The sequence below is a fragment of the Peromyscus eremicus genome, chromosome 3, assembly GCF_949786415.1.
Source record: "Peromyscus eremicus chromosome 3, PerEre_H2_v1, whole genome shotgun sequence".
In the NCBI taxonomy this organism is placed as follows: domain Eukaryota; kingdom Metazoa; phylum Chordata; class Mammalia; order Rodentia; family Cricetidae; genus Peromyscus; species Peromyscus eremicus.
The window spans coordinates 126,963,035-126,985,535 of record NC_081418.1 but is presented as its reverse complement, the minus strand read 5'-3'; the positions used below and the strand labels follow the sequence as shown (position 1 = coordinate 126,985,535).

The following is a 22,501-nucleotide window of genomic DNA, read 5'->3' as shown; positions in this document are numbered from 1 at the left end:
GCTGTGAAGAGACATCATAACCAAGGAAACTTATAAAAGAAAATGTTTGCTGAGGCTCCCAGTTCAAGAGGGTTAGGGTTCATCATGGTGAGCATGGCCACAGGCAGGCATGGTGCTGGATAGGTAGCTGAGAGCTGCATCCTCATCCACGGGCATGAGGCAGCAAGATCTAACTGGATCAGACATGGGCTTTTGAAATCTCACAACCCACTTCCAGTGACATACCTTGTCCACAAGGCCACACTTCTGAATCCTTCCCAAACAGTTCCACCAACAAGGGACTAAGCATTCAAATACATGAGCCTGTAAGGGGGCAGGGGCACTCTCACTCAATACACCATACCCAGCTCTATTTATTTATTAGAAATAAATTCAATTTATTAATTTATTAAGGCTGTAGAGGTGGCTCAGAGGTTAAGAACATTACTACTCTTGCATAAGACCATTACACCTAGCTCTGGCTTATTTTTAAGGAGGATATTGGGGGTCCAAACTCAAGTCCTCATGTTTGGACCCCTCCCCTCCTCTCCACCGAACCATCTCCCCAGCGTTTGTGGAATACTCTCTTTTGGACATGACATGGCCGCTGCCATCTTGAAATCAGAGAAGCTGTAACTACCCACACAAGATCAGGCCTGATAACTTAGTAGAGAAGCAGAGTGTCAGACCCACTTGAGAGTCAAGCCCTCCCTCTCTCCATCCCTCCCTCCGTCCCTCCCGGTACCCCAGCTGCAGTGTGGTCTGGGGAAGCACTATAGTGTTGAAGGTGGAAGGTTCACTGAGGGGAAGGACTCCATCTATGCAGCTTTGGGGAGGTAGTCACCCTTGCTGGAGTGGGTGTTGGTGGGAATGCAGCTGTCTGGGGGCCACTCATGCTCCTTTAAATAAGCCCAATAAACTCATTGGTTCTCCCAACTGGACCTTCAGCTTGTCATGAGTGCCCTATTGTGGGGTGAGTTGATGAATGTTCGTGTCTTCCCAGGAGAAGTCACACGATCATAGGCCTCCGAGACCTATTGGTTCTTTTCTGTGGAAAGCACAGACTCAAGCCAGGACCAAGGCCATGGGAGGAGGACAAGAGACAGGCTTGGCAGCAGGATTACACAGGCTCACACCACAAGCCCTCCCTGCCTCTCACACCCATGGGAAGGTGCCGGATACCTGCCCTGGCTTGAGCTGCACTGAGCTGCCCCTCCTACGGGAGTCACTCCTAAAGTTACTGGGAGGATTCCAGGGCTGGAAGCAGGGTCTGGCTACAGAGATGGCCCCTATCCAAATGCCTGATCACAAAGTACTCTTCAAGAACCTTTTCATGGCTGGTGGGACGGCCCAGCAGGTGCTTGCAGTCAAGCCTGACAATCTGAGTTTGATCCCTGAAAACCACATGGTGGAGGGGAGAACCGACTCCTGTGAGTTGTCCTCTGACCTCCACACAGGCACCGTGGCCCTTCCCCACTAAATAAATGTAATGAAACTCATAAGAATATTCTTTTGATCTTCCTTCCTCCCTCCCTGCTTCTTCCGTCTATTCTAACTTCTTTCCCTCATCCTCTCATTTGAAAAAACAAAACAACAACAACAACAACAACAAAAACCGGGCAGTGGTGGCACATTGGGGAAGCTGAGGCAGATGATTCTCTGTGAGTTTCAGGACAGCCTGGTCTGCAAGTTCCAGGACAGCCAAGGCTACACAGAGAAACCTTGTCTGGAAAAACAAACAAAAACAAACAAAACAAAAACAAAAAAAGAACTCTTATTTGATCTTCCAGAGGACCCTCAGTTCCTAGCACCCAGGTAGGGTGACTCACAAACACCCGTGGCTCCACCTCCAGATGATGAGTCCTCACACACATGTGCCTTCACCTCCAGATGATGAGTCCTCACACACATGTGCCTTCACTTCCAGATGATGAGTCCTCACACACATGTGCCTTCACCTCCAGATGATGAGTCCTCACACACATGTGTCTTCACCTCCAGATGATGAGTCCTCACACACATGTGCCTTCACCTCCAGATGATGAGTCCTTACACACATGTGCCTTCACCTCTAGATGATGAGTCCTCACACACATGTGCCTTCACCTCCAGATGATGAGTCCTTACACACATGTGCCTTCACCTCCAGATGATGAGTCCTCACACACATGTGTCTTCACCTTTTGAGCCACCTCAGCAGCCTTCCCTGCCCCTTCCTAACCGTGCACTGGTCCCCAGGAAAGAGGTCTCTGCATGACTGCCCCTATTGACTTGACTTTACGGAAAGTCTTTCTCCTTCACTGAAACCCAGACCTTGGTCCTCTAGGACCTATTGGATACATTTGACTGCTCTGTAATGTTGGTCCCTCTAGGACCTACTGGATACATTTGACTGCTCTGTAATGTTGGTTCCTCTAGGACCTATTGGATACATTTGACTGCTCTGTAATGTGGTCCCTCTAGGACCTATTGGATACATTTGACTGCTCTGTAATGTTGGTTCCTCTAGGACCTATTGGATACATTTTACTGCTCTGTAATGTTGGTCCCTCTAGGACCTATTGGATACATTTGACTGCTGCTCTATGAAGTTGATTCCTTCAGGACTCATTGGATACATTTGACTACTCTATTTTCCTTCCTTTGTAGAAAGCCAGTGTTTGTGCCAAATGGAGGGAGCCACAGTGAGTTTGATCAGCTGAACCCTCAGACACCTCCCTTTGTTGTATTTGGATTAACACAAGGTCTCGATGTATTATCCCAGCTGGTTTCAAACTCACAATTATCCTGCCTCAACCTCCTCAGTGCTAAAGTTAGAGGCACACGCCACCACATCTCCAGATCTTATCAGTAATGATTGTGTGACCTCAAATAAGTTTGGTTTCAGGGTCTCCCTGAAGTTTGTGCCCTCTGAGGACCTACCCTTCCCTCTTCTGGAGGAAGATGTTTCTTCTCTCAAATGGGTCCTTTGGGAGGTTGGCCCTTCCCCACTATGGTGGCCTCTCCGCCTTGTGTAAGGTCCCTCCGCCTTTTCTCACTTTGGCAAGTTGGGCTAGAAAAGAAGGCTCTGTGCAGTGCACACCTACCTGTCTGAGAGACGAGAACAAGAAAAATGTCTGCTTCCACAGAATGCCCTTGAGGGCTTGCCTGAAGGTCAGAGGACCTGGCTTGTGGTTCCACCTTTGCCCCCAAAGTCCTTGACATCCACAGGCAAGTCCCCAACCTCTAGGCCTAGACTTCCTCATCTGTAAAATGAGCTTTTAAAATGATGGTGAATACCTTTAACCCCAGCACTTGGGAGGCAGAGACAGGGGCGTCTCTGTGAGTTGGAGGCCAGCATGGTGTCCAAAACACTTCTAGGCCAGCCATAACTACACAGTGAGACTTTGTTTTTTAAAAAGAATGACTATTCAGGAGCTGGAGACTCGGCTCACCCATAGAAGTCTTGCTCAGCACCCACCAGTGAGGTGCTGGGCTCAGGGTGTGGCTCAGCAGGACCATTGCCTGGCATGCAGGAGGCCTACATTCTATTCCCAGTACTGGGGGACAATCCAAACCACTGAAAAACTGTTCATTCAGTCTGGTTCACTGCTGTGAATAGACAAGGGAACAGCTATTCAGCACTTTCAGAGGGTGGCCTGTGGGACACACGGGAAATATCTGTCCACCGCCAGCTGACAAAGAATTCGAGTCCCAGCAGCAAAGGGGAGAGCAAGCAGAAAGCAGGCAGGAGGCTGTGCTGACCAAAGAAGGTAAGTAAGCATGTGGAGTGATGTCCAGCATGGTTAGCCGTTAGGGAAAGAGTCAGGAGATCAATGGCTGGGGCGTGGTTCCGTGGTGGGGGCTTGTTTCATGTGCTCAAGGCCCTCAGTTTAATCCCCGACACTGCAGAAAGGAGGAGGAGGAAGGACAGGAGGAGGAAGGAAAGCAGGGGGGGGTGATGCTCAGGTTTCAGATGTAGGTTTGAGTGGCACAAACTGGAGCTGTGTAAGCCTGTAGGTTAACTTGGAGTTTCTCGGTGGAGGGGCCGAAAGGGTTGGGTTTTCAAGCCAGGGAGATCTTGGTACAAATCTCAACCCAGCCTTGTGACCTTGAGAAAAGTCATTTCATCTCACTTTCCACATCCATGAAATGGACACAATACTCTATGTTAGAGTTGTGTTTGTTTGTATTAAATTTAATTAACTATTTGATTATTATTATTATTATTTTTAGATAAGGTCTCCCTTTGTAGACCAGGCTGGCCTCAAACTCACAGCGATCCTCTTGCCTTAGCCCTTGAGTACAAGTGCTGGGAGTATAAGTGTAAGCCACCACCCTTGCCTTGGAGGACTCATTTAATAGACAATTTCAGATGGTAAAGATAGGTCCTGCCCTCCCAGGCATCCTTCTGGGAGGCTGTAGGAGGCTGTAAATGGCCAGAGCTCACAGTAGGTGAGGTTCCCTTTCTTTTCCCCCTACACCTAAATGTATCAGGCCTAAGAAGCCACAGGGGGCTTCTTCAGGAATCCCGTGGCCTCATTCCAAGAACACTGAGGCATAACAAAGGCTGGGTGTCACTGGCCAGAATACACAAGCACCCTTGTCATGTGTAGGGAGCTGCTGCCTCACTGTTTTGACAAATGGGGAAACTGAGGCTGAGCTGTCTGACTGTTGCCTGCAGAGTACACATGCCTGCTGAGTCAGGGGCCTGGCTAGCAATTCTGGAATGCAGAAAAGCCATAAGTCACGCTCAGCTGCTGTACTGACTCCCCGGGACTGTCAGCTGCGCTTCATCACGGTGGGAGGCTGTGCCGTGAATCACCCACACTCTGGACACTGAAGTCATCTGGGTGGAGCTAAGCTGGAGCAGGGCCTCCTTGACACCTCAGACAGGTCTGTCCTGACTGTGACATCTGCCCACGTGGAGGTGTGTCTGTCATGCTCCAGGTAAATACCCAAGCAGGTGCTGCAGAAGAGGCAGAGAGGGAAACTGAGGCTCAGGGAGGGAAATGCCTAATGACGGGACTAGAAGGCAAACCAAAGATAGAGGATTGCTTTTGGGGAGCACTTTCTGTGTGCCAGGCATTTAAACCTGCAGGTGTCAGAAGACCTTCAGACCGGTGGGTCTCGCACATGAGCAGATATCAGCACAGGCGTGCTAAGATAGCCTGGGGACCCCACAACTTCTGATTGAGCATGTCTGGGAAGGGGCCTGGGGACTTAGCAGTTTCTAAGAGGTTTCGGGGTAATTCTGACTCTTGCTCAGCTAAGGATGTAAGCGCATTATGAGAGTAATCAAGTTAGTTGTTCGTTATTTTGGAGAAAGAAATTCCCTATGCAGCCCAGGATAGCCTGGAACCCAAGATCATCTTGACTAACTTGCTGAGTGCCAGGATTATAAATGTGAACTACTATGCCCAGTTTAAGAATACCTAATTTAGTTTAGCCTCCTCATACTGGCTTAATAGGGGTCTTGAGCTGGGCCGTGGTGGTGCAGGCCTTTAATCCCAGCATTCGGGAGGCAGATCTTTGTGAGTTAGAGGCCAGCCTGGTCTACAGAGAGTTCCAGGACAGCCAAGGCAGTTACACAGAGAAACCCTGTCTCAAAAAAACCAAACAAATGAACAAACAAACAAAAAATAGGAGTCTTGAAGTTTCTTCTTATATACTGCTCTCAGAAGGAAGGCTCATTGTCTAGTCTATCAATGTATTTCATTTCCAGCAAGTTCTTAATTTAGAAGGTGGGATTTTGCATGTGTACCGTGTCCCACTGAACACTGGCCATCCAGGCTCTACCCCTGTGGCCTCTGAATCACAGTCTCATCAGAAAGGAGCTGCTGGAGGAAGAAGGAGAGTTACAGTTAGTCTGAGGGTCTCCCTCACCCCTACACCCTCACCCCCACATTATTGAGACCTGTTGGCTGTGCTCTCTGAACCAGGCCCATCATACGCTATAACTACTACACATTTTAAATTTGCAGGGGTACATTAAAAGTAGTCAACGTTTTACTAACTTACTTTATAAACCAAGTCTACCCAACATGAACTCATCTTAACATCATCAATACAAAAGAAAGGAAGAGTGGGCAGGGCATGGTGGTGCATGCTTTCTGTAATAGCTCTTGGAGCCTGGCGGTGATAGGACGCACCTTTAATCCCAGCACTCGGGAGGGGGGGGGGGGGAGAGGCAGTCAGATCTCTGTAAATTCAAGGCCAGCCTGGTCTACAGAGTGAGTTCCAGGACAGTCAAAGCTACACAGAGAAACTCTGTCTCGAAAAACCAAGGGGGGAAACAAAAAAGCTCTTGGGAGACAGAGACAGGCATGAGTTTGAAGCCAGCCTGATGTACATATGTGAGTTTCAGGACAGCCAAGGCTACATAGTGAAACTGTCTCAAAAAGAATTATTCTCTATTTTCCATCCAGCCTTTAAAATTCAGCATGCATTTTACATTCCCTGCGCATCTCAGTTCGCCCAGTCACAGTTCCCAAGCCCTGTCACCCCTGTGGCTGGCAACACTGTTCTTCTCAACATATCCTGGATCTTCCCATGACCCTACCCCTAATCCCCTGTCTCCCCATCTCTCAAGACACCCTTCTCAGTCCATACCATAGCTCCCAAGAGCTATCTTCCAAACAGACGAGACCATGTGGCTCCCTACTGTGCTCAGGTCCCCATGCAGTTCCTTAGCATGGCTTCGGAGCTCCTGCCTCTCTGGCTTCCTCTCTGTCTCTTTTAGCGCCAAGGCCCTCACTCATGCCAAATGAAACAATCTGTGTGTTTCCTCAGCACAGTGGTCAATGGCACCTCTTACCTCCTTCTGCTTGGAGTGCCCCCCCCCCCACAAACACTACCACACACATATCAGGCTATTTCAGATCTCTTACTCATTCAGCAAAATTGACTGAGTGTTTTCTACACATTGGTCACTGTCCCAGGTGCTAAAGCAAATACTTTATCAGGAAATCTGTGCAAGAAGACAATATGTGGAGGAGTAAAGCCGGCTGAAGAGGATGGAGAGCAGGCTGATCAGGGCAGGCTCCTTGCAGAAGTGACATTTGAACAGAGACAGAAAGAGTGAAGGAAGGATCCAGGTGGCTTTCTTTCTCTTTCTTTAAAGATTTATTATGCAGTGTTCTGCCTGCATGCATGCATGCCCACCAGAAGAGGGCACCAGATCTTATTATAGATGGTTATGAGCCACCATGTGCTTGCTGGGAATTGAACTCAGGACCTCTGTAAGAGCAGCCAGTGCTCTTAACCTCTGAGCCATCTCTCCATCACCACCCCCTCAGGTGGCTTTCTAGGGGAGAGTGTTCTGAACAGGACAGCCAGTGCAAAGGCCCTGAGGTGGGTATCTATCTGGGATATTTGGAGCATTTCTCAGTATGGCACGAATTGAGAGAGGGGGGTTGTCATGGAGTCAAGGTCAGAACAAGAGGCATGGGGCAGATGGCGAAGGACTTTGTGAGAATGGGCTGCGTTCTGAGAACTGGAGGCTATGCACAGTGGGGGTGGAGCTGAAGCATCTGCCCAGTTGGACCACAGTAGAGGGTATGGCCGAAGCAGGGCAACAGTGATGGTGGTGGCGGAAGTGAGATGGGGGCGGGACTGGGGACAAAGCAGAGGCTGTCCAGTAGGACTCGGCTCACAGGCCGAGTGTATGCTGAACTTGAGAGAACAGTCAAGGCTTGGGCCTGAGCTTAGGATGTGGGTGGCTCCTTTTCCAGGAAGCTCCTGGCTTTACCTTTATTCCCGCTGACTGGTACTCGCCAGGTCAGCGACAGCACAGGGTGACTGATGAGTGAGTACAAGGCAGAGGTGGCAGCTGTGTGTCTTCCTGCCTCTTGAGGACTCAGTTCCTACCCATCCTAGACAGGTGCTGCTCTCCTGACCTGCCCTAGCTTTGGCCCTGTTCCCTTCCCAGGAGAAGCACTGCCCTAGCTTTCAGGCCCTCTCCATGGTCCCTGAGCTCCCTGTTCCTCTGCATATACATACCATGCCAGCCCCGGCTTCCAGGAGCAGGGAGCATGGCAGTGTCTTCTAACTTGCAGGGCAGGTCAGGACACATGGCTGGGGCCTGAATCAACCTCCCGAGCAAAGAGGGGTTACCCAAGACAAACCCTCAACTCCTCCCTTCCTGGAGCCTGTCACAGCCCAGGGCAGCCCACCATGGTTGCCACTGGGGGCTTGAGGTTGCAGTGTGATCCTGGGATCTGCAGCAGGGTGTACGCCAACCTCTGCTTCTCCTAGGATGCTGGGGAAAGAGGCAAGTCAGACAGGAAGGCCTGGGGGCTGATAGCACCGCAGGAAGGAATGCCACAACACCCGGATGAGCCAGTGAGGCCCAGGGGCAACGTCATGGTTACCCCGCCCTCTGCTGTCACGGTGCCATGGCCTCTCCTTCCCCAGCCTGGCCACATTCACAATCAGCACACCGCTCGCCTTGCTGCTCACATGAGCCCAGAGACTCCAGGTAATGGGACATGGGACTGGTCAAGCGGAGGGGTAGGTGGGTGGTTTGGGGAGGATTGGGAGAAACGGTTGATCCTTGGGCTTGGCTCTGTGTGAGTCCTTTGTGGGCCTGGGATGGAAGCCCAGCTCTGTACCTTCTGGGCTCCCTGAGGCCCCTCAGTCTCCATTGTGAATGAAGTCAGGCAGGATGGACCATTTGCCTCCATGGTGGTTTCGACACTTCCGTCAGCTTAGGCCTGCCCACAGTCCATGGCCGACTCTGACTCTTATCACTGGCTTGTGTGGACGTTTAGAAAACCCTTGACCTCCCTGACCCTCAGTTTCCCCATTTGGAAATGAAGGCTTTAGCTTGGTATCTCTAGGCTTTTCTCACTCTGCTGTGGTGGAACCCCACAGCTTAGGGATGCAAAGGGTCTCTGCCTCTAGCTTAGATCAGGTGAAGCCACCACCTTCCCTCCTGGAAGAGGAAGCCCTCTCCAACCCCTCTGCCAGCCAGGAGACCCAGCCAGGTTGGGAAACATGGGAGAACCTATGCTGAAAGGCACCTGTGGTGTGAAAATGCTGAACACAGAGGGAGAGGAAGGGGAAGGAGGCAGGCCCTGCTCTCAGGCAGAGCCTTTCAGCAAGTGAGATGGTCCCCTGGGGAGAGGGTGCTAGCAGACCCCAGGGAGCCCTACCCAGCCTTCTTGGGGTCGTTTCTCTCCATGGCAGCCATCCTTACCCTGTGGTCTCTGCCCAGAGCATCCTGGTCCTCAAACTTCCAGTAGGTCTTTTAAGGGGGCAGAGAGTTTATCCAAGAGTGCTTATTATTTTCTTTTGTTCTGTTCAAAACTGCCCCAGGGAATCCAGGGCCCTACCTAGAGCTTGGGAGCGTGTGCTAGGGGAGGCATGGTGAAAAATAACCTGTGTGTGTGTGGGGGGGGGGGGGGGGGGGGGGAGGGTCCTGTTTAGGGTCAAACAAGCAGATCTGTAAGGCATAGGACTAGAACTCAAGGTGATGTGGCCTTCTGCAACACTAGGTCACCTGGACTCTGAAGTTCTAAAGCTGCTTTCTCAGCCATGATTGTTCCCGCTCTCTTTCTTTGTCTCTGTCTCTCTGAAACAGCTTTGTTGAACGAAGCATGACAACATATACCTGTAATCCCAGTACTAGAGAGGTGATGTCAGGAGAATCAGGAGTTCAAAGTCACCCTCAGCTACATAATAAATTCAAGGCCAGCCTGGGCTACATGAGACCTTGTCTTACGTGCCCCTGTCAACAAAACTACTTTATTGATAGGTGGAATTTACTTGCCATAATCTCTCTCTCTCTCTCTCTCTCTCTCTCTCTCTCTATCTCTATCTCTCTCTCTATCTCTATCTCTATCTCTATCTCTCTCTCCCCACCTTCCCAAAACATGGTTTCTTTGCGTAACAGCCCTGGTTGTCCTGGAACTTCCTCTGTACATCAGGCTGACCTCAAGTTCACAAAGATCTGCCTGCTTCTGCCTCCTAAGTGCTGGGATTAAAGGCATGTGCCACCACACTTGGCAGTCTTTCCCTCTCTACAAGTTTTGGTGCAGAGGTTTCTCATATCTCATTGACCTTGAATTTAAAACACTTCTCAGATAGAGCTATCTGGGGCACTTTCCACAGTGGCCACTTCCTCCATGAGAACTAATTGTCTTGACCCAATGGATGTAGCTAGGCATTTCAGACTCTGTAAAAATGTGTTGTTTATTTATTTGTGGCTATGTATGGGGTACGTGTGTGTGTGTGCACGCTATGGCACAAATGTGGAGATCAGAGGACAGTTTTGGGAGTTAGATCTTTCCTTCCACAATGTGAGCCATGGGAAATGGAACTCAGGTTGTCAGGTTTGGTGTCAAGCACCTTTACCTGCTAAGCCATCTTGCTAGCCCGTGCCTGGGCAGTTCATATGCATGGAGTATGTGGTCCCTTTTTACTTGGATGCTTATCCACTCAGTAACAGATCACCCTTCCTTCCCCCACATGGCTGGATAGTTCCGTTTATGCCTTGTTCTGTTTATCCATTTACCAGTTGATGGAGATTTGTGTTGTTACCACTTCTCAGCTATTTCGAATGATGCAGCCACAAGCATTCATGTGCTGGTCTCTGTATAAATATGGGGTTTCACTTCTTTTAAAATTTTCTCTTTAAATTACACTTACTTATTTAGTGTGTGGGTGGGTACATCGTGTGTTTGTGTACACGTGCACATGCCACAGCGCATGTGCAGAGGTCGAAGTACATCTCACTGGAGTTTGTTCTCTCCTACTGTTAGGTCTGGGGATTGAACTAAGGTTGTCGGGCTTGGTGGCAAGCACTTTAACCCACTGGGCATTCTTGCCAGCCCATATATACCGAGGAGTGGAATCTTGGATCAGCTGGTAACTATGATTAGCATTTTGAGGGACTGTCAGACTGTTCCCCAGGGCAGCCTACACATTCTTACCTTGCCACCACAACCCATGAGGGCTCTCTCTAGTGTCTTCTCATCCTTGCCAACACCTGGGACTGCCTGTCTCCTTTTAACCATGCTAGTGGGAGTGAAGTGGGATCCCATTGTGGTTTTGATTTGTGTTTGCCTAATGAATAATGATATAGAGATCTATCGGATGTGTATGGGAAACATCTGTTCATATCCTCTGCCCACTTTTAAACTGGGCTAGATGTCATTTTATTGCAACACACACACACACACACACACACACACACACACACACACACACACACCAGCAATAACACAAACCAGCAAAGAGACATCCAGAGCAAATGCTAATCTGCTTCTGAACATGGAGCAGCCATCTCCAGATCATCAGCCACTGGATGAAAACCCAGCACTCAGTGCGCTGTGCGGCTGCGCTGACTCGCTTTGGTTAGGTACAGCAAGGCATTTTCAACTTACCCCCAAATCACAGTGTGTTGTCAGGACCCAATCCCACTGTAAGTCAGTAAGCATCTGGGTCTACATATTAGGCACTGTGTACTCGTGTCCTGAGGCCTGATATCCACAGGGAGTGAAGATGGCCACCGAGAGGGGGGACAGCCACTTTTTTAAAAAGTGCCTTTCTTGCTATTGATCCAATAATCAGTTTTGCACAGGTGAGAGTTTCATGTCCTCCATGATAACGAGGCTGGCAGAGGACTCGGGAGTGCAGAGGCTGGGCTGGCTAAACTTTTCCTGTTCTCTCTTGTACTTCCACGATTAGCTCTATCTCCATCCGCGGTTTCTTTCTGGGGACTCTGAAGGCACTTGTTCACTCTTGGGGCTGATTCAGTGACAGCTGTATAGTCTGAGTCTCACATCTACCCAGTGGGGCTCCTGCGTGCTGCTTGTACCTCAGCCTGCATTGTGGGGCTCCTAACTGGCCTTGGGGACACTGCACAGGGACACTTGTGCTCTGCCTGACACAGGCTACGGGTGCACATCAGGATTGTACTATGTGCTCTTAGCTGTTTTTCATTTAAAATGCAGTAGAAAAAGGATCCTGTGTGACAGTACAAACCTTTAATCCCAGTACCCCAGGAGTCAAGTGTATCTCTCGTTTGCGGCCAGCATGCTCTACATAGTGAGTTACAGAACAGCCAGGGATACACAATGAGACCCTGCCTCAAAAAAAAAAAAAAAATTAGTAGAAAGAGACAAACAAACTTTGTTTCTGTTCTGGAGACATTTGTCCCAGGGACTAATAGGTTCTGGGCTGAGAACATGGTTACTAGCCACTACTGCTCACAAATTGGATTCCACACTTGGCTGTGCTCAGGGCCACCCCAAAGCAGTGTTTTGAGAAAATGACTTCATGTACTGAGCAGAATGGTTTCACAGCCCAAATGGGAGTGGCCCTGCACTGACCCTGGGCAGCAGCCTGGGCCTGTTCAGATAGTGTTCCACTCTAGACTGAGTCCCTGTTCCTCCAGCACATCTATTAAATGGAGTCTCAGGACCACACATCCTGTGCATTCTGTTGGTCTCTCCAGATCGTGTTCTGTGCAGAGCATGAGCCCAAGGATGAAGGCTGGGGAGATGCGGGTCCTCTTCCTCACTGTGGACTCTGCTTCTGTTCATACAACCTGTGTCTGTGCCGGCTTGGCTCTGTGCCTACTGCCTTGTTGGCCTATACTACCACTTTAGCACACGGTGGTCGTTCACCTACTATGTGTTGCACACCACGCTAGATGCTTACCTTTCAAGTTACCTTTTAAAAAGCTCAGATCGCCGGGCGGTGGTGGCGCACGCCTTTAATCCCAGCACTCGGGAGGCAGAACCAGGCGGATCTCTGTGAGTTCGAGGCCAGCCTGGTCTCCAAAGCGAGTTCCAGGAAAGGCGCAAAGCTACACAGAGAAACCCTGTCTCGAAAAACCAAAAAAAAAAAAAAAAAAAGCTCAGATCAGCTGGGCGGTGGTGGTGCACGACTTTAATCCCAGCACTCGGGAGGCAGAGGTAGGTGATCTCTGTGAGTTCGAGGCCAGCCTGGCTACAGAGTGAGTTCCAGGAAAGGTGCCAAATCTACACAGAAAAACCCTGTCTTGAAAACAACAACAACAAAAAGCTCAGATCTTCAGGAGTTGAAGGCCAGACAGCTACATGAAATCCTTTCTCAAACAAACATCTGAGATCTAAGCCAGGTGTAGTGGTATAGCTGTAATTCCAGCACCTGGAAGGCTGAGTTAGGAAGGTTGTAAAGTGGAGGCCACCCTGGGATACATGCAGAGACCATGTCTCAGAAGAGTTGCTTAATCTGGATTGTTAACTTGACAGGATTTAGATTCACCATGGAAACACACCTCTGAGGATGTTTCCAGGAAGGTTTAGCTGAGGAGAGAAGACCCACCCTGAATGTGGGCAGTCCAGCCTCATGGGCTGGGGTCCTAGATCAAATAAAAAAGAAAATTCAAGCTGAGCACCCAGTATTTATCTCTCCATTCTTCCTGACTCGGGGATAATGTGACCAGCTGCCTCAGGCTCCTGTCTCCATGCCTTCCCCATGGTGATGGAGTATGTCAAACCACGAGCCGAGAGAAACTCTTTCTTCCTTAGAAAATGAAATAAAACAGACAACAAAAAGTAAACCCACCTCAGGTCTATGGAGCAGTCTTCAAATTGGCCCGCCATTCCTTCTCCCTCAGGAGTGTCACCCTCGACAACCCAGGTGTCAATCTCAGATCCTCTGCAGCTCCCAGGCCATGGCAGCAGCCTCAGTTCTGCCCTGGCCACAGGTCCATCTGGGACGCTGGCTGCACAGTGTGGGTTGGTGCCCCACCATTACCCTGGCCTGCGTTGGGACAAAACAGTAGATGAAGTAGAACCTGTGATGTCTTCCTTCTTTCCCTCCGAGCCGCTCTGTGCCAGTCCGCTTTCCATCGCCATAACTATACCTCAGATAATCGACTTAGCACAGAAAAGGTTTGCCAAGCAAGTGTTACATGCTTATAATCCCAGCACTCAGGAGACTGAGGCAGAAGGTGGCTAGCCTGGGCTACACAGAAAGACCTTATCTCAAGAAAAACAAAACAAAACCAATAACAACAAAAACAGACTGGGGATGCAGCTCAATTGGTAGAGTACTTGCTTAGCGTACATGAGGATCCGGGTTTGGTCTCCAGCACTGGAAAAACCACGCATGGTGGCCCATGCCTATGATCTCTGGTGCTGGAGAGGCGGGAGCAGGGTGATCAGAAGTTCAAGGTCATTTTCAGATATATAGAAGGATTGAAGGCAGCCTGAAGAAACAACGGAAAAGGGTATGCGTGATGTGGAGTGAGGGAAGGAACTGGCTGGAGTTTAGCCCGTGATCAACTTGCCTTGGGCCTGTGGTCCCAGAGGTACAGCACGGGAGGAGCATAAGGAAGAGTGAGGCCAGAGAACCAGGGTTCCATGGTCCCCTTCAAGGACATGCCTCCCAGTCACCCAGCTTCTGCCCACTAGGCCCTTCCTACTGGGAAGCTGAAGAATGTTGCCGGCCTGCTCTTTAAAACAAACAACGACGAAAAAAGCATTTTAATTACATTTATTAACTTATTTGTGTGTGCACATGAGCGTGTGTTCCAAGGCATGCATGTGGAAGTCAACTTGCGGGAGCCAGTCCCGAGGATGCAGCTCAAGTTGTCCATCTTTATAGCAGTTGCCCTTACCCACTGGGCCACCTCGCCAGCTTAAGTTTGTTTCTTTCAGTTGTGTGTGTGTGTGTGTGTGTGTGTGTGTGTGTGTGTGTGTGTGTTTGCACATGCGCACATCAGCTCGTGTGCATGTGGCGACCAGAGGACAAGCTTAGGTCTTCTTATTCCTTGGGACCCATCCACCTTGTTCGTTCTTTGAAATTTTTATTGTTTTATTATGTGTGTGGGTGCTCTGCCTGCATGAGAGTGCCTAGTGACTGCAGAGGCCAGAAATGGGCATTGGATCCCCGGGACTGGAGTTTCAGGAGGTTGTGAGCTGTCATGTAGATACTCCGAATCAAACTCAGGTCCTCTGAATAGCCAGTTTTCTTAACTGCCGAGTCACATCTCCAGCTACCCACCTTGCTGTTTGAGACAGGATCTTTCACTAGTCCTGCGGCTTAAAGATTATGTGAGGCTGGCTGGTCGTCAAGGCCCTGGGATCTGCCTGTCTCTGTGTCTCCAGCATCGAGATTACATGTGTGCACCATAGGCCTGGCTGTTTGTGTAGATTCTGGGCATTGAACTCAGGTCCTTTTGCTTGCGAGCTGAGCACTTTGCTGCCTGAACCATCTCCTCAGCTCTTAAATTCAGAACTGCTTTTGACGAAGCACTTTCTATATGTGGGAAACACATGGTTCCCGCTCACAGGAGCTCAGTGACTTTCTCAGCTCGACCCTCATAGAAGCCCTTGGGACATAATGGCACCAACCATCTCCCCCAGGGAGAAACAGTCTTACAAAAGTGAAATGGCAAAGCAGGAGTGAAGTAGGGACACAGACTTTGTATGCCCCCTTCCCCCACGCTAGAATGGCCTAATCCGGACCCTGTCTGTGAAGAATAAGATGAAAGGTATGAGAACCTGTGCACTCTCCTGCCTGCAGCCGCCATGAGCTCCAAAGCCCAGTGGTGGCATTTGTCCCTGTTTGTATAGGAGGAGAGAGACGCAGAGGAGGCAAGTGACATGTCCACTGGCTCAGGGGAGATGGTGGCAGCCTCAGGATACTCCAGGGCCAGGTTCTTGGGCTGCTGACTCAGCTTCCTCTGCAGCTCTTGCAGCCCTGCTCTGAGGCAGGCTCTGAAGGTACTTGTACTGGTCGGTCACACCTCAGATCCTGCTGCTGGTCAAAAAGCCTCTGTGGTCTGTGTCCTGGGGCCACACGGGTTATGTTTGATTCAGTATACCCCAGAAGTTCTGACTGATGTGTCTGAAAGGCAGGCACTGGCTACAGTGGGCAGTGACAGCATCCAGGCCTGGATTCCAGGGGGAGATTCCGACCCTGAGGTCATCAAGGCTGTGTGGAAAGCATTGGACTGCATCCTGGGGACAAGGACTGGGCTCTTGCACAGTCTAAGAGAGAGTCAGAAGGAGTGTTCTTTTCTACAAGCCTCAGAGCCTTTAATATTCATATTGCACAAGCCTCCCAATTCAGCAGAAAAAAACAAGCTCCCTGCTGTCCTCACAAGATTGTTAAATGCTGTTCTAGTTTCTCTGACAGATCCTATCATGCCCGAGCCCTAAGGTTCTTTGAAATTAGACAGGTTAACCTTGAAGGCTTTATCTAGAAGGGAGTGCTCTGTGCTAGACTGTCAGCTCTGGAAGGGCGCTGCAGAGATGGGGAAACAGGTCCAAAGCAACCCAGCAGTGTTTGGGGAGGGGAGGCTGGAAGCAGGCCAGCCACATGGGAGAGGTTCTGGTGGCTGGCCATTGTCCAGCTACAGGTGGAGAACAATTAGATCACCACCACATTCTCACCTAATCTTGTTCCTGATGTTCGATCCCTGACTTAAAACCTCCACAGAGTCTCAGGAATTCACGGCCACCATGCACCCAGGAAACCAGATCATTAGTTACATTTGGGAGACACTGTATATCTAGAAGAGAGGGGAGCTTATATTTTATGTGCAATATTTTAGGCTTTCGTTTGTTTTATTTTTTTGAGACAAGGTTTATCTGTGTAGCCCTGGCTGTCCTGGAACTCACTTTGTAGGCCAGGCTGGCCTCCTACTCAGAGATCCACCTGCCTCTGACTTCTGATGGGATTAAAGGCATACACTGCCATGCCTGGCTTATTTTAGACTTTATAATTTAATTCCCATAGTGTTCTGAATAACAGAGATTAGCATCCCATTGTACAGTTGGGGAAATTGAGGCCCAGTCTGGCAGTAGAGACAAGAATAAGAACTCAGTAATGAACAGTTCTGAAGTTCGATCCCTTTCCAGGGCCTCATGGGAAGGTGCAGTGAGCCAGACCTTCTGGGGCCTTCTCAGGTTTTGGCTGGCTAGTGAGGAAGGAAATACTCCTGACTTTTCTGACCTTGGAACTTGGGGTTCCAGGAGTACCACGGGCTCAGAGAGGAAACCTGGTGGGTGGGGAGGTGACTCAGCAGGCACCGTGCTTACTACACAGGCGTGAGGATCTGAGTTCAGATCCCCAGCACTCACATAAAAAGCTAGGCATGGTGGCATGTGCCAGTGCTGGGAGAGTGGAGGCCGAGGGACCCTGGGTACGTGATGGCTAGACAATATGGTCAAACTGGGGAGTGCCAGGTTCAGTGAAAGCTCAGTCTCAAAAACAAACACAAACACAAACAAACAAACAAACCAAAAAAGACAATACAGGCGGATCTGATGTCAACCTCTGCATCTACACATGCATGCACAGGCAAGCACATCTGTATAGACACACACACACACACACACACACACACACACACACACACACACACACACACAGTAGCTGGTTTGGGAAGAAGGAAGCCAAGTAGTTAGTTGCTGGGTCCCTGTGCTAGGCACTGAGTTACAGATGAATAGGTCTTCGGGACTGAAGAGATGACTCAGTAGTTAAGAACCGTGTGCAGTTCTTGTAGAGGACCTGAGTTCCTGTGCCTCCCAACAGCCAGTTCTAGGGGATCTGACACCTCTGGTCTCCATGGGAACTGTGCTCAAGTGTACATACCCACATAAACACAGTTTAAAATATTTTTTAAAAACACAACAAACAAACAAATAAAAAACCAGATCAAGTAGGTCCTCCGTAGTGTTCGAATTCAAATGCCAGAAACTGTAAATTAGGTTGGTGGCCACGGGAATTCACAACTGCACCTGGGCCAGGTGTGGTGGTGCATTCCTTTCGTCCCAGCTACTCCGGAAGCTGAATCTGGGAGTTCTAGGCTGTAGTGTGATATGCTGATTGGATGTTTGCACGGTTTAACATAAATATGGTGATTAGTAATGGGATCATACCCGAGAATAGCCACGATGCTCCAGCCTGGGCCTGGTGCGCCCACAAGGTTCCTTAAGGGTGGGCAACAGGGGGCAGCAGGTGGAGGTCAGAGCAAAGCTAAGGGAAGACTTGAGCTGACACTGTACATCTTGAAGGTAGAGGCTGCTTTGGGGACCCTAGAGCAGGGGTGGGGTATGAGGGCGGGGGTGGGGTGGTGGACATTACTCTGGATGATACTAAAAAAAAAAGCGGGGGGGGGGGGGAAGGGGGAAGCTGGGCATGGTGGTGCATAGTGGGCATGGTGGTGCATGCTTGTAGTTTTAGTTCTTGGGCTATCGAGGCAGGAGGATCAGGAGCACAAAGGTCAGCTCTGGCTACATAGCAAGTTCAAGACCAGTCTGGCCGACATAAGATCTGGTCTCAGTAAATGAAGAGAAAAAAGTCTTCAGGACAGCCTCCAGAGAGGAATGTAGCCCTGTCTACATCTAGGTTTAGCCCAGGAATATCCAACTTATATCTGGCTATTCCACCCCCTCCCTCCTCTGTACATAAATATATAAGTAAGCCAGGCAGTGGTGGCGCATGCCTTTAATCCCAGCACTCGAGAGGCAGAGGCAGGTGAATCTCTGTGAGTTCGAGGCCAGCTTGGTCTACAGAGTGAGTTCCAGGACAGGCACCAAAACTACACAGAGAAACCTTGTCTGGGGGGGGCGCGCGGAGAAAGAAAGTGAAAATAGGATTGAGGGTGCAATCTCAGTGGATGCTGGCCCAGCATGCTGAGGGCCTGGCTCAATCCCCGGCACTGAAATAAAAGAGAAGCCCACGTTGACCTTCTAACGTTGTGCTAACTACTAAATGTCTTTTGTTTTGAGCCACTGTGATTGTGAATGTCTCTTACAGGAGCCATCAAAAATGCTCAAGGGACCGAACCGGGTTCTAGGGGGTGTGGTCTTGTAAAGTCGATTTGATTTTCCTCCATTCCTGTCCTGCCCTTCCTAAAATCCCTAATGTCTCCAAGGCCCCTGTGCCTGTGCAGCCTCATGAGTATTGGGGGTACACCAGGCTGGGCTTTGGAGGTGAAGGGAGCCCCAGATGAGCTCTAGTCCCAGAAAGACAAGGTAAGATTGGAGGACTGGGACATTCATCCAGGGACTAGAAGAGCGACCGAAGGTCACCAAGGCCAGTCACACCTGCATAATGAAGTCTTGTGGGTGAAAACTCACAATGACAGGCTGGCACACTCCAGGGCATCTGTGTTTATCTGTGAGCACAAGACCTCTGTGCCTCCTAACAGGGGACAAAACAAACTAGGGCCAGGCTCGCTCTGTTTTTGTTGTTGCTATTGCTGTTTGCTTGAGACAGAGTCTCATGTAACCCAGGATGGCCTTCAGCTCTCTATGTAGCCAAAGGTGACCTTAAATTCTGCAATTTCTTGCCTCCATCTCCCCAGGGCTAGGATTACAGGTGTGTGCCACCATAACCATTCTATATGGTTCTGGAGGTGAACCCAGGGTCTTGTGCATGCTAAGTGAACACTACCAATGGAGCCACAGTCCCTGTCCTGCTTTTTCTCTTTCCCTCCCTCCCTCCCTCCCTCCCTCCCTCCCTCCCTCCCTCCCTCCCTCTCTTCTTCCTCCTCCTTCTTTGCCATTTTTTGAGACAGGGTCTCACTGTGTATCCCTGGCTGGCCTGGAACTCACTATGTAGAGCAGGCTGGCTTCAAACTCACATATATCTACCTGCTTCTGCCTCCCGAGTGTTGGACTAAGGCGTGCACCACCCTGCCCAGTCCTCCTCTCTCTCTTCACTTCTCTTTTTCTCAGCTCCCCAGAGTCCGTTTCAACTCAAAGGAAATCATGTGTTATATGGTTTGGTTTCTGTGGTGCTGGCAAGGAACCCAGAGCCTTGCTCACTCTACCACTGAGCTACAGTCCTGCCCAGGCCATGACTTCTGAACCTGAGAGGCTCTTCCTGGCAAACTCTATGTGGTCCTGCATGCTTCTTGGTGAGCTCATGTCCCTAGGTGTTGGTCAGTGTCCTGCAGATAGAACCTTGACTGTGACATTTTTAAAGCTGTGTATGCTTTCTTGTAGTTGGGGCAAAGATACTAAAAGAGAGGGCTGGAGAGGTGGCTCAGAGGTTAAGAGCACTGCTTGCTCTTCCAAAGGTCCTGAGTTCAATTCCCAGCAACCACATGGTGGCTCACAACCATCTGTAATGAGACCTGGCGCCTCTTCTGGCCTGCAGGCAGACGTGCAGACAGAACACTGTATACATAATAGAGAAAGGGCCACCTCAGGCCTTGCCTCTAAGATGTGTCCATTTGCCTCTTCTGATGGGTCAGTGCCATACTGCCCAAGAAAGCTGGGTTTGGTATGTGCCCCTGCAGTCCCTGCTACTCAGAAGGGAGGATGGCTTGAGCTCAGAAGTATAAGACCAGCTTGGGTTATACAGCAAGACCTCATCCTGAAAAAAACAAAAACATGCCCTCGAAGTTCCCTAGGCTATGAGGACACTCACTCTGGTGTCTGGCTACATCTAAGCCAGGGCAGCAGAGTTTCATAATGCTGCTAGTGGCTGTTTATGCTTCTTTCCTGATGCTAATGACAGGCTTGGGCAGAGGTGCCAGCTGTGCTCCAGTAGTCTCTCAACCCGGGCAGAACAGCAGCCCTTGTTCAGCCCCTTCCAAGCTATGGGTGCCTGGCAAGTTCCTCAGCTTCTCTGTGCCTTGGCATTCTTACCTATAAAATGGGTACAATCACAGTGAGAGGGTAGTGGTTGCTGTTAGAACAGTGCAGGGCAGGTAGTGAGCCCTGAGAGTTCTTTCATCATTGTCACAGTCGGCATCCTCCGGCTTCATCTTTTGCTCTGTGCCTCCCCCATCCATGTAGGGAATGAGAGTCAGGTACATAAATCAGCCTGAGTCCCCGCCTTGTCTAGGTTCATGATCTTGTGGGGATGTCAGACCCTCTGAGGAGCCCTACCTGAAGCATGACGTATAGGCGTGTGGAAGTCACTTGCTTTCAATTGTCAGTAATATTTATGAAAGAGGGGTGTGTGTGTGTGTGTGTGTGTGTGTGTGTGTGTGTGTGTGTGTGCAATTGCAAAACAGATTAGTTTGCATTCCTCCTTCACCCACAACCACTAAGCATTTCCCAGCAGGCCACTACATCTGTTCCTGTCCACTAGCAAGGGAACACATGGCACACCCAACTTCAAGGGATTGTGGGAAATGTAGTCTCCAGCTGGTAGTTTCCTGATTGTCTAAAATCAGGAGGTTGGACCCAGCCATGTGTATCTCTCCCTCTCTCCCCTCCCACACCCCCCAAACACCCCCCTCCAAATAAATCTGCTCTGCTAGCCATTTGGATTTAGACACACCTCTAGTGACCTCTAGTGACTTCTCAGAAGCTCAGTAAAGCAGAGCATACAGTCCCAAAGGGACTTAGTTCTCAACTCTTGGCTTGGTCTTTACCAGCTCCACCCATAAATATTTCGACCTGCCTCCATGGTGGCCCATGAATAAGTTTGTGTCCCTGGTCACGGAATTGGAGCTCTGGAGTTGCAGCCTGTGTGAGACCATAGTCTCTGTGTGCTAACACTTTGAATAGACGCATAGCAGAGCTGACTATTGTTTTTATTTCTGTTGTTCTATTTACCAACAAAGACTCAGGAGTCAGATATTGGAGTGAAAATCTGCTAGATCAGAGAAACTGTCTTCCCAGGTCCTCCATACTCTCTATGGCTGATTCTTGTCATTGGCTCCGCCCCCTGATCCAAAGTCAATTTTTTTTTAACACAGTGTCGGAGTTTCACAGTGAGATCAAATATCCCACAACAGCTGACCTTGCAGGATTATTATTATAGGTTCAACAAGACCATCTTTTAAAAGATCTTTTATTGTCTGAAAATTCACAGGCGGAGGGCTGTTCCCATTCCTACCTGACTGGTCTGCCAGCAGTGCAGGGGGAATCATGGACACATGCCCTTTGTAACATGATTGACATAATACAGATACAAGGTGGCATGTGTCTTTGTTTTTAAATTATTTATTGTATGTGTATGGGTGTTTTGCGTCCATGTATGTCTGTACATCGTGTGCTTGAAGTGTCTCTCCAAGGCCAGAAGAGGGAGTAGGATCCTATGGAACTGGAGTTATGGACCGTTGTGAGCCATGTGGGTGCTGGGAATGGAACCCAGCTTCTCTGCAGGAGCAACAAGTGCTCTTGTTGTTGTTACTTTGTTTGTTTGAGACAAACTATGTAGCTCTGGCTGGCCTAGAACGCCCTGTGTAGACCAGGCCAGCCTCAAACTCAAAGATCCCCTGGCCTCTGCCTCCCGACTGCTGGGTACCACCATGCCCAGCTCTAACCAGTGCTCATGACTGCTGACCCATCTCTCCAACTCCTCTTGTTTTTCTGTCTTTACATAAATAAATGTAAAAGAAAAAAGGAGAGATGTAAGAAGGTCCAGAAGGCTGAAGCAGGAGACTTGCCATCAGTTGGAGGCCTGGACTACATAACAAGTGAACAAACAAAGAAACAGGGCCTGGTGAGATGCCTCTGAGGGTAAAACACCTGAGGCCAAGCCTGAAGACCTGAGTTCAATTCCCAGGATCCACACAGTGGAAAAGTGAATCAATCCCTGAAAGCTGTTCTCTGACCTCTACTCACATGTA

General features: G+C 49.6%; 1 protein-coding gene across 1 annotated transcript in view; it reads left to right on the top strand.

Moving 5' to 3' along the window:
- Positions 1 to 8,447: 8,447 nt before the first annotated feature.
- Positions 8,448 to 22,501, top strand: part of Tmem40 (transmembrane protein 40) — a 30,594-nt gene continuing 16,540 nt past the window's right edge. The window contains exon 1 of the mRNA XM_059257101.1: positions 8,448 to 8,469. Coding sequence (XP_059113084.1) covers positions 8,448 to 8,469 — 22 coding nt within the window. The remainder of the gene's footprint in view (positions 8,470 to 22,501) is intronic.